General features: G+C 46.1%; 1 protein-coding gene across 1 annotated transcript; it reads left to right on the top strand.

The window, feature by feature from the left end:
• Positions 1–4,272: 4,272 nt before the first annotated feature.
• LOC134338955 (C3a anaphylatoxin chemotactic receptor-like) lies at positions 4,273–5,100 on the top strand. Its single transcript, XM_063035177.1, has one exon. The coding sequence runs from the start codon at positions 4,273–4,275 to the stop codon at positions 5,098–5,100; it is 828 nt and encodes a 275-aa protein (XP_062891247.1).
• The last annotated feature ends 6,708 nt before the right edge of the window (positions 5,101–11,808 follow it).

Below are 11,808 nucleotides of genomic sequence, written 5' to 3' on the forward strand. Positions count from 1 at the left end.
TCAGAGAACCAGAGTGGACGGCTATATGCTGAGCCAAAAGAATGGGGGAGATTTTGAACAATTTCTTTTCTTCGATATTCACTAAGGAGAAGGATTTTGAATTGTGTAAGGTAAATGAAACAAGACGGGTAGTTATGGAAAGTACGACGATTAAAGAAGTGGAAGTACTAGCGCTTTTAAGGAATCTAAAAGAGATAAGTCTCCGGGTCCGGACAAGATATTCACTAGGACCTTGAGGGAAGTTAGTGTGTAAATAGCAGGGGCTCTGACAGAAATATTTCAAATATCATTACAAACGAGGATCGATGTTGCCAGAGGATTGGCGTACTGCTCATGTTGTTCCATTGTTTAAAAAGGGTTTCATCTCCTAAGTTACAGATAAAGGTTTAACAAGTTAGGTCTTTATTCTTTGGAGCGTAGATTGTTGCGAAGGGACTTGATAGAGGTATTTAAAATTATGAGGTGGATAGATAGAGTTGACGTGGATAGGCTTTTTCCATTTGAGAGTGGGGGAGATTCAAACAAGAGGACATGAGTTGAGTGTTAAAGGGAAAAAGCTTAGGGGTAACATGAGGGGAACTTCTTTACTCAGAGAGTGGTAGCTGTGTGGAACGAGCTTCCAGCAGAAGTGGTTGAGGCAGGTTCGATGTTGTCGTGTAAAGTAAATTTGGACAGCTATATGGACAGGAAAGGAATCGGGGGTTATGGCTGAGTGCAGGTCGGTGGAGCAAGGTGAGAGTAAGAGTTCGGCACGGACTAGAAGGGCCTAGATGGCCTGTTTCCGTGCTGTAATTGCTATATGGTTATATGGATAGAGCTAAAAAAAAAAACTGCAAGTCTTAGTCGCTGAAGAACTGAGGAAAAAGTTTAAGGTAAAAGAACATTAAGGGGAAATGATCATATTATGATTGAATTTACCCTGAAAAAATTGCTCTGAACACATATGTATCAGGGGCGAATGCAGAATATAGGTAATTAGAGTGACCGCAGAATATAGGTAATTAGAGGCATCAGAGAGGCGTTGGCCAGAATTGATTGGAAAAGAACACTTTGGACGTTGGTAGAACCGCAATGGCTGGAATTTCCGGAAGCAGCTCGGAAGGCACAGCATATAAACATCCCAACAGAAGGAAGTATTCTAAAGGCACAATAAACAATCGTGGGCAAGAAAAGAAGTTAACGCCAATAGAGAGCCAAACAGTAACCAAAAATAAAGTGAGATTTACTAGGAATTCAGAGGATTAGGTAGCTTTGAAAAACCAACAGAAGGAAACTAAAAAGTAATTGAAGATGGAATACGAAGGTAAGCTGACCAATAAAATTAAAGAGGATACCAAATGTTTCCTAAGATAAGTAAAGTGTAAAAGAGAGGCAAGAATGGATATTGGGCCGCTGTAAATAAGTGCTGTTGAGTTAGTAATGGGGACACGGAATTGATAGATGATTTGAATAAGTATTTTGGATCTCTGCTCACTGTGGAAGACACGAGCATGATGGGCGTGAATTCACTATTCCTGGAGAGAAAGTTCTGGGATAAATCGAAGGTCTGGGATAGATCAGTCACCTGGAACAGATGGAGTAAATACAAAAAGAAACTCTGCACTGTCCCATCGCACAATGTCCGGCAGAAATAAACCCCATGGTCTCTAATAAAGGGAAAGTTTTGTTCTTCACTCCTCTCTGAGTAAAGTATTATCTCATGATGTGAACACCTGAAATTCTTCATATTGACCTTCTTGTAACTTCAAACCCAGGGAGTTTGGACGGCTGTAAAAAGATGCTGGAGAGGTACTAAAGGCGGACACGCAAATGGCGGACCACCTGAATAGATATTTTCCGTCAGTGTACACTGTGGAAGACACCAGCATGAAGTGTTTGAATTCACTATTCCTTGAGAGAAAGTTCTGGGGAATCAAAAGGTCTGAAGGTAGATAAATCACCTGACCTTATGGGGTCAAATTCAGAAATTTACCACGTGGCTGCTTTATCTACTTTACTTCTCAAAAATAGAAGGAAATATTTTTTCCCTCTGTGCTTTCTGAGTAAAGTGTTATCTCATGATTTCAACAAATCAACTTCCTTATATTGAGCTTCTTGGATCTCCAAACCCAGAGAGTCTCTACCGAGGTAGACGAACTCATCTCTTCGCTCATTCGGAACCAAGGCCCCATCTTTACTAAATCAGCATCCCAATTCAGCACAAGACACAACTCCTCGATCTACCTCGAGCACTCGGGGAATCCCACCGTCCGTCTCTGTGGAAGTCCTGTTCAAGCAACACACATAAAAGTTGCTGGTGAACGCAGCAGGCCAAGCAGCATCTATAGGAAGAGGCGCAGTCGACGTTTCAGGCCGAGACCCTTCGTCAGGACTAACTGAAGGAAGAGTGAGTAAAAGATTTGAAAGCTGGAGGGGGAAGGGGAGATGCAAAATGATAGGAGAAGACAGGAGGGGGAGGGATGGAGCCGAGAGCTGGACAGGTGATAGGCAAAAGTGGATACGAGAGGATCATGGGACAGGAGGTCCGGGAAGAAAGACGGGGGGGGGGGTGACCCAGAGGATGGGCAAGAGGTATATTCAGAGGGACAGAGGGAGAAAAAGGAGAGTGAGAGAAAGAATGTGTGCATAAAAATGAGTAACAGATGGTGTACGAGGGGGAGCTGGGGCCTTAGCGGAAGTTAGAGAAGTCCTGTTCAAGATTACTTTCGTGTGCTCAGGAGAACTTAACGTCTGAGTACAAGTATCCAAAACTGCTGAGAACCCTGACGGAGCCGAAGCTTCAAAGGAAAGGTGAGATGCATTTCCACGGGTTTCATATTAATTTGGAAATGTGGTGGCTGATCAGGAATCATCAGCGTGGCGGCGTTGTGGAAGGAACCCTGCCTTACTACTTTCGGGAGGTCTTTCAGGAGAGTATATTCTGTTAGGCAATGAAGGCAGGGCAGTGGGATTGTCATTATGCAGTTCAGTGAGGAGAACTTCAGAGGTTAGAAAGCCTGGGCTTGATTTCCATGAGGCCGAAAGCAGCTTACGGATGGCTTAACAAAGAAAATTAATATACTAGCTACAGGGATGGTGCAGACAGTTAGAATCGCTTTTCCCTTGTAGGAGCAACTTTCCGGGTAAGGTTTATATTTATCTTGAGCGGAGACTTAACCGAATATAAAGGCTAGACTATTTTAAAGTTTATTTTAAATTTTAGTTATATTTAGAGATAAAGTACCGTAATCAGCCCTTCCGACCCGACGAGACCGTGCCGCCCAATTACTGTCATGTGATCAATTAATCTACTGGCGTCTGGAGTTTCTGGGGTTGAAAGGTTTGTCATATGAGGAACTCACTTCTGCTCACTGAAATTCAGAAGAATTGGTGGGCGGGTGGTATGTCTTCATAGAAACCTGTCCAATGTTAAAAGGCCTCGAAAGAGTGGATGTGGAATAGATGATTCCTATGGTGACGCAGGGTAAGACTAGACGACACAGCCTCAGAATGCAGGGCCGTCCTTTTAACAGGGAGCTTATGAGCACTTTGGAAGCCATTCTACAGTACTCTGCAAATTGTCTGAGGCACATACTGTACTTAGAGACACACGTGGAGCAGCCCTTTCTGCAATCCAGCCCGCGCCGCCCAGCAACCAACCTATTTAATCGTAGCCTTATCACAGGATATGTTACAATGATCAAATAACCTCATAACGAGTACGTCTGTGGAACGTGGAGAAAAGGGAGTACCCGGAGCAAATTGACACGGTCTCGGGAAGTAGTATTAGTGGTTGTAGCAGCCTGATCACTCTAATCCAGTACAATATTTTCCTGGCTGCAGAGGCTGATACAGGATCCAAATAACGGCTGTGTTCGGGTGGATACCCTTCATAAGGAACGCCTCCGTGTCACATTGTTTCACGTGGGGAGGATAAAACACGGCGGCCACCACACAGTGTTTGACAGTTCTGGGCGGTCGGGGTCCAGTGGCAAGTAATGAAAGAAGATTTTAGTCTCTGCGCTGCAGCAGACTTACTCCGCCTTCACTGCCATATTACGTGTCCTGTTTCTGTTCCGTGTGTCTACCTTCCTTCTTCGTTCTCTCCTTCTCTCTTCAATACCTCTTCGCTCAATTATTCAACCCTCTAACTCCCACAATCTTTCCACCACCAGACCAGACATATCGCTCTCTGAAGGAGTGTCCAATTCGACGTTCACTGGGAATCTCTCCTTCGACAATCTCGCGGCCAGTAGATTCAGAATGGAGTGGAGAGCACCTTCCGTCATGACAATGGCCATCCTCATCGTTACCGTCCTACTGGGAGTCCCGGGCAACGGCGCAGTCATCTGGGTGACGGGCTTCAAGATGAAAAGTAACGTCCCGAATGTGTGCTTCCTGAACCTGGCTGTGGCTGACCTGATACATTGCTTGTGTCTCCCCTTACACATCGTCGTCATCTACCAGCTCTACTCTGGGTACTTTCCCAATTTCTTTTGGGTGTTTGTAATACCCATTATGTTCCCAAACGCTTTTGCCAGCATATATCTGTTATGCCTGATCAGCATCTACCGCTGCCTGGCTATTACTCGGCCCATCTGGTTCCGGCAACATCTAAACCTCGCATGGGTTCGTGCGACCTGCTTCATGGTCTGGGTCATAGCCATCGTCATCTTTATGCCTGTATTCCTCTCCCGGTTTTTTTCCAAGTTTGTGCTAATCTGGCTCGTCTTCATCTTCGGCCTCCCCCTTGTAATTATGATCATTTGCTACGCCCTCGTTGGCTGGAAGCTGCAAGGGGACAGGTTCGCTCATTCCAGGAAGCCCATACGCCTGATCGTGACCGCGGTCGCCGCCTTTATGATCTGCTGGCTACCCAGCACTCTCTACGCCCTCATATCAAACGACTCCATGTTGCGTCATTTTGACTGGTACATACTCACGGAGGCCCTGGCCTCATTCAGCAGCGCCCTCAACCCTCTTATCTACGTCTTCGTCGGCAGCGACTTCCGTCAGGTCTTCAGGCGCTCCATGTTTCCCTCGCTCCAGCTGACCTTCAGCGAGTATGAGCTAAAGGGTGAGACCCATAACCGCAATCCCACCTCAAATACGAATGTATGATAGAATACCTCGTCGGCCCTCAGCAGACCAATATCTCCTGACCATAGACACAACAGACGGTCGGCTGCAAATGTGGTCAGCACTGGAGGCTTTTCTGCACGCTTATTCCAGTCTCTTAGAACATAGAGTGTAGAACAGTACAGCTCAGGGTAAGCCATTCGGCCGACTAATGCCAGATCAGTTAAATCAGTAAATTAATGGCCAATTAATCTAATCACCTCTGAATACGCAATGTCGATATCCTTCCGTTTAGCTAATTTCGCCGATATAAACATCCCCTCAAAGTCTCTAAACTATCTGTCTTTACCACCATCTCAGGCCGCGCATACCAAGCACGCCCCACTCTCTGTGTAAACTACTTGCCCCTCGCATCTCCCTTGTAATTACGCCCTCTCCTCTTAAATGCATGCTCTTTGGTGTTAGACTATTCAACCTTGGGTAAAATATACTGTTCGTCTGTGCCTTTCATAACCTAACAAAACTCCATCAGGTATCCCCTCTCTTTTCGGTGTCCCAGTCTCCATTCCGATACAGCAATCCATGGCCTCCTCCACTGTAGAGATGAGGCCACACTCAGGTTGGAGGAACAATAACTTATATTCCATTTGGGTACCTCCAACTTGATGACATGTACATAGGTTTCTCAAAATTCAAGTCATACCCTTCCTCCTACATCGTTCCCCACCCCGTTTTCCTCTCTCACATTGCCTGCAAATCCTCTCCCTCTGTTGCTCCTTCCACCTTATCTTTCTTTCATGAGCTTCTATCCTCTCCCCTTCTGGAGCCCTGTATCTCTTTCACCAATCAACTTCCCAGCTCTTTACTTTATCCCTCGCCCCCCCCCCCCCCGTTTGACGTATTACCTTGCGTTTCACTCTCCCCTCTCCCCACTTTTTCATTCTTCTTCTCAATTTTTTCTCCCCGGTCCTGCCGAAGGAACTCAACCCGAATGGTCGAATGAACATTTCTCCATAAATCTTCAGAAATTTCTGTGTGTTCGCAGAATTTCACCATCTGCAGTTTTTCTATTTGTAATGTGGTACATCCATTCCACATCAACTCTGTCTAGGCCTTTCAATATTCCAAAGGTTTTAATGACATCACATTCATCCTTCTGAATTCCAGAGAGTACAGACCCGGAGCTATCAAAGGTTCTTTCTATGATGACCTTTTCCTCACCGGAATTATCTTTCTGAACCTCTCCTGAACCCGCTACAATGCCAGCACTTCTTTTCTTAGATGAGGAGCACAAACTGTTCAGAATACTCAAGCGAGGCCTCACCGGTGCTTTATAAAGCCTCAGCATCACATCCCTGTTCCTGTATTCCAGACTTCTTGAAATGAACACTACCATTACATTTGCCTTCTTCACCACCGATTCTACGTAGCAGACCATAAGGACATAAGAGAAAGGAGCAGAAGTCGGCTATTCGGCCCATCAAATCATCTCAGCCATTTTAACATGAGCTGATCCATTTTATCCTATTTAGTCCCACTCCCCCGCCTTCTCACCATAACCTTCGATGCCCTGGCTACTCAGATACCTATCAATCTCTGCCTTAAGTACACCTAATAACTTGACGTCCACTGCTGCCCGTGGCAACAAATTCCATAGATTCACCACCCTCTGGTTAAAAAAAATTCTTCTCATTTCTGTTCTGAATGGGCGCCCTTCAATCCTTTCGTCATGCCCTCTCGTACTAGACTCCCCCATCATGGGAAACAACTTTGCCACATCCACTCTGTCCATGCCTTTCAACTTTTGAAATGTTTCTATGAGGTCTCCCCTCATTCTTCTAAACTCGAAGGAATACTGTCCAAGAACGCACAAACCTTCCTCATATGTTAAACTTCTCATTTCCTGAATCATTCTAGGGAATCTTCTCTGTACCCTCTCCAAAATCAGCACATCCTTTATTAAATAAGGAGACCAAAACTGCCCAAGGTACTCCAAGTGAAGTCTCACCAGCGCTTTATATAGCCTCAACATTACATCCCTGCCTCTATACTCTACTCCTCTCGAAATGAATGCCAACATTGCATTCGCCTTCTTCACCACCGACTCAACCTGGAGGTTAACCATAAGGCTATCCTGTATGAGGACTCCCAAGTCCCGTTGCATCTCAGAACTTATAATTATTTCCCCATTTAAATAATAGTCTGCCCGTTTATTTTTTTTTCTGCCAAAGTGCATCACCACACACTTTCCAACGTTGTATTTCATTTGTCGCTTCTTTGCCCATTCTTCCAATTTATCCAAGTCTCTCTGTTTCCTCAGCACTATCGGCCCCTCCACCTACCTTCGTATCGTCAGCAAACTTAGCCACAAATCCATCTATTCCATAATCCAAATCGTTGATGTAAAATTAAAAAGAAGCGGCCCCAACACGGACCCCTGTGGAACACTACTGCTAACCAGCAGCCAACCAGAACAGGATCCCTTTATTCCCACTCTCTGTTTCCTGCCAATCAGCCAACGCTCTATCCACGTATGTAACTTTCCCGTAATTCCATGGGCTCTGATCTTGTTACGTAGCCTCATGTGTGGCACCATGTCAAAGGCTTTGTGAAAATCCAAATATACAACATCCACTGCATCTCCTTTGCCTAGCCTACCTGTAATTTCTTGAAAAAAATGTCATATGTTTGTCAGGCCGGATTTTCCTTTAAAGAATCCATGCTGAGTTCTGCTTATCTTGTCATATGTCTCCAGGTACTCTGTAACTTCATCCTTGACAACTCGTTTCTGCATACCACGACACGGTTTTATCCCACCCATCCCTGTTCAATCTCTTCCTACCTATGTTCGTGACACTTCTCACGCTCTTAAGCTTTTCGATGATTTTAAGTTCCCTGGCACCCACCGCTTTATTTTTACCATGGATGCCCAGTCCCTATATACTTCTATCCACCATCGGGAAGGTCGCAAAGCTCTCCGCTTCTTTTTGGATTCCACACCTAATCAGTTCCCCTCTACCACCACTCTGCTCCTTTTAGCGGAATTAGTCCTTAATCTTAATAATACTTCCTCCAAACTAAAGGTGCAGCTGTGGGCAACCGTATGGGTCCTGGCTATACCTGTCTTTTTGATGGTTTTGTGGAACAATCTAAGTTCCAAACCTATTCTGGTATCTGTCCCCGACTTTTCCTTCGCTACATCGACGACTGCATTGGCGCTGCTTCCTGCACGCATGCTGACCTCGTTGACTTCATTAACTTTGCCTCCAACCTTCACCCTGCCCTCAAGTTTACCTGATCCATATCCGACACCTCCCTCCTCTTTCCAGATCATTCTGTCTCTATCTATGGAGACAGCTTATCTACCGATATCTACTATAGGCCGACTGACTCTCACAGCTATCTGGACTATTCCTCTTCTCACCCTGTCTCTTGCAAAAAGGCCATGCCCTTTTCGCAATTCCTCCGTCTCCGCCGCATGCGCTCTCAGGATGAGGCTTCTCATTCCAGGACGAGGGAGATGTCCTCCTTTTTAAAGAAAGGGGCTTCCCTTCCTCCACCATCAACTCTGCTCTCAAACGCATCTCCCCTATTTAAAGCACATCTGCTCTCACTCCATCCTCCCGTCACCCCACCAGGAATAGGGTTACCCTGGACCTCACCTAGCACCCCACCAGCCTCTAGGTCCAACATATTATTCACCATAACTTCCGCCACATCCAACGGGATCCCACCACTAAGCAGAACTTTTCCTCCTCCCCCTCTCTGCTTTCCGCACGGATTGCTCCCTACGCGATTCCCTTGTCCATTCGTCCCTCCATCCCTCCCCACTGATCTCCGTCCTGGCACTTATCCGTGAAAGTGGAACATGTGCTACACAGGCCCTTACACTTCCTCCCTTACCACCATCAGGGCCCCAGACAGTCCTTCCAGGTGAGGCGACACTTCACCTGTGAGTCGGCTGGGGTGATACACTGCGTCCGGTGCTCCCGATGTAGCCTTCTATATATTGGCGAGACCCGATGCAGACTGGGAGATCGTTTTGCTGAACACCTACGCTCTGTCCGCCAGAGAAAGCAGGATCTCCCAGTGTCCACACATTTTAATTCCACATCGCATTCCCATTCTGTTATGTGTATCCACGGCCTCCTCTACTGTAAAGATGAAGCCACACTCCGGTTGGAGGAACAACACCTTATATTCATTCTGGGTAGCCTCCAATCTGATGGCATGAACATCGACTTCTCTAACTTCCGCTCATGCCCCACCTGCCCCTCGTACCCCATCCGCTATTTATTTATATACACACATTCTTTCTCTCTCTCTCTCCTTTTTCTTCTTCTGTCCCTCTGACTGTACCCCTTGCCCATCCTCTGTGTCTTTCCACCCTCCCCCTTTTCCTTCTGGCTGGGCCTCCTGTCCTATGATCCTCTCATATCACTTTTGCCAATCACCTGTCCAGCTCTTTGCTCCATCCCTCTCCCTCCTGTCTTCTATCATTTTGGATCTCCCCTTCCCCCTCCCACCTTCAAATCTATGACTAGCTCTTCCTTTAGTCCTGACGAAGTGTCTCGGTCAGAAACGTCGACTGTACCTCTTCCTAGAGATGCTACCTGGCCCGCTGCGTTCACCAGCAACTTTGATGTGTGTTGCTTGGGTACTTTCTCTGTCGTAATTGTGACTGCGCACACTTCACTTCCCTGCCACCCTTGAGTGTCCGGTATACTGCTGATGTCTTCCTCAGTGAAGAATGATGCAAAATACTCGTTCAGTTCCTCCGCCATCTCCTGATCTCCCATTGCAATGTCTCCAGCATCATTTTCAATCGGTCCTATATCTACCCTCACCTGTATTTTACTCTTTATATACTTGAAAAAGCTTTTAGTATCCTCTTTGGTATTATCTGCTAGCTTCCTTTCATACTTAATCTTTTCCCTCTTAATGACCTTCTTAGTTTCCTTTTGCAAGATTTAAAAAACTGCCCAATCCTCTGTCTTCCCACTAATTGTTACTTCATTGTATGCCCTCTCCATTGCTGTAACTTTGGCTTTGATTTCTCTAGTCAACCACGGTTGCACCTTCCCTCTCTTGACAGTGACCCAGTTTTCTGACCCCTATAGCCTAGGAATGACTAACTCCCTGTGGCTCCTGTCTATCACCTCTTCACTTTCCCTGATAAGTAGTTGGTCATCAAGCTGCAGCTCCAGATCCCTAACACGGTCTCTGAGGAGCTGCATCTCGGTGCACCTGGCGCATATGTGATCATCAGGGAGGCTGGAGGTCTCCCAAGATTCCCACATCTGACACTCCGAATAAAGCATTATCCCTGCAGGCATGCTATCTAATTCTGCAGGAATGAAACAGGAAAAATAAGTTGCTCACCGACTTACCTCGCCAAACAGACGAACTTTTTAAACCGTTAGCCCGTACCGGTAGCTGTGAGAGCCCCGCTATTCCTGTTTGTCCGCGCCGATTCGCGAAAGGGCGAGGTGGGGTGGGGGGGCGGGGAAGGAAAAAGTGAGATGAGCTTCGCTCTCGTCTTTTCGCGTTTACCGCCGAAGCCCTTGGAAACGAAAGCCCTACACTCTGCTACCTCTCACTCCGTTGTCCGCTCCCACAACTGCCCGGTGTATAGGGTGGTCTCCTTTTTGAACTCTCCGCGCTGTCCTGTTAAGTCACCCGCCTGCGCAGTCTCGTCCTTCTTGCGCACGAAGAAGTTTATTAATAAACTGCCTTCCTTCATAATTCAGCTCCCACGCCGCTCTGTCGTCCCGATGCCTGTAATTAACCTTTAACTGTTCCCTTTGCATCTCTGATTTTCGAATTTTCTGCCCATTTAGAAAATAGTCTGCACATTCTTTCTGCTACCCAAGTGCATGGTCATACATTGTCCAACATATTATTTCATTTGCCACTTTCATGCTCATTCCGCAAGTCTGTCTAAGTCCTTCGGCATCCTATCTGTTTCAACGCTGACTGCCGCTCCACCATTCTTCGTATCAACTTCAAACTTGGCAAAAAAAAGCCATCTATTCCGTCATCTAAATTACTGATACACAGCATTAAAAGAAGCGTCCCCGCACTGAACCCTGCAGAACACCGCTAGTTACTGGCAACCAGCCATAAGAGGATCCTTTCATTCCCACTCACAGCCTCCTACCAATCCACCAATGCACTAACCACGCCAGTGACTCTCCGGTAATGGTCAGCAACCTCAGTTGTGGCATCGTGTCAAAGGCCTTCAGAAAGTCGAAACATACAGCATCCTCTGCATCCACTTTTTAAATCTTATGTATCCTCAAAAATCTCCAACAGGTAGGATTTTCCCTTGGGAAAACCATGCTGACTTTGTCCTATCTGGTCCTGTGTCGCCAAATAACTTCCTTTACTCCATTGAAGTACTGCTACATCACCCTCCATTTTCTCCTTATCAAATTTCAATTTGAATTCAGCCATATTGTGATTACTGCCTCCGGTTTATTGCCTTACCCTGTCCAGTATAGCTGATCCCCAAGAAGGCTCAATGACAAACTGTTCTAAATAGCCATCTCCGAAGCATTCAACAAACTCACTCTCTTGAGATCCATTTCCAACCTGATTTTCCCAATCAACTTGCATGTTCAAATCACCCATGACAATCATAAAATTGCCCGTTTGACATGCCTTTTTTATCTCCTGTTGTAATCTGTGGTCTCACATCCCAGCTACCCTTGGGGCGCCTATGTATATCTGCCATCAGAGTCATTTTAC

This window comes from Mobula hypostoma, chromosome 28, assembly GCF_963921235.1.
Source record: "Mobula hypostoma chromosome 28, sMobHyp1.1, whole genome shotgun sequence".
NCBI classification, from domain to species: Eukaryota; Metazoa; Chordata; class Chondrichthyes; order Myliobatiformes; family Myliobatidae; genus Mobula; species Mobula hypostoma.

Coding starts and splice junctions, on each gene's coding strand:
- LOC134338955 (XM_063035177.1), top strand. CDS start 4,273: ATGGCCATCCTCATCGTTACCGTCCTACTGGGAGTCCCGGGCAACGGC.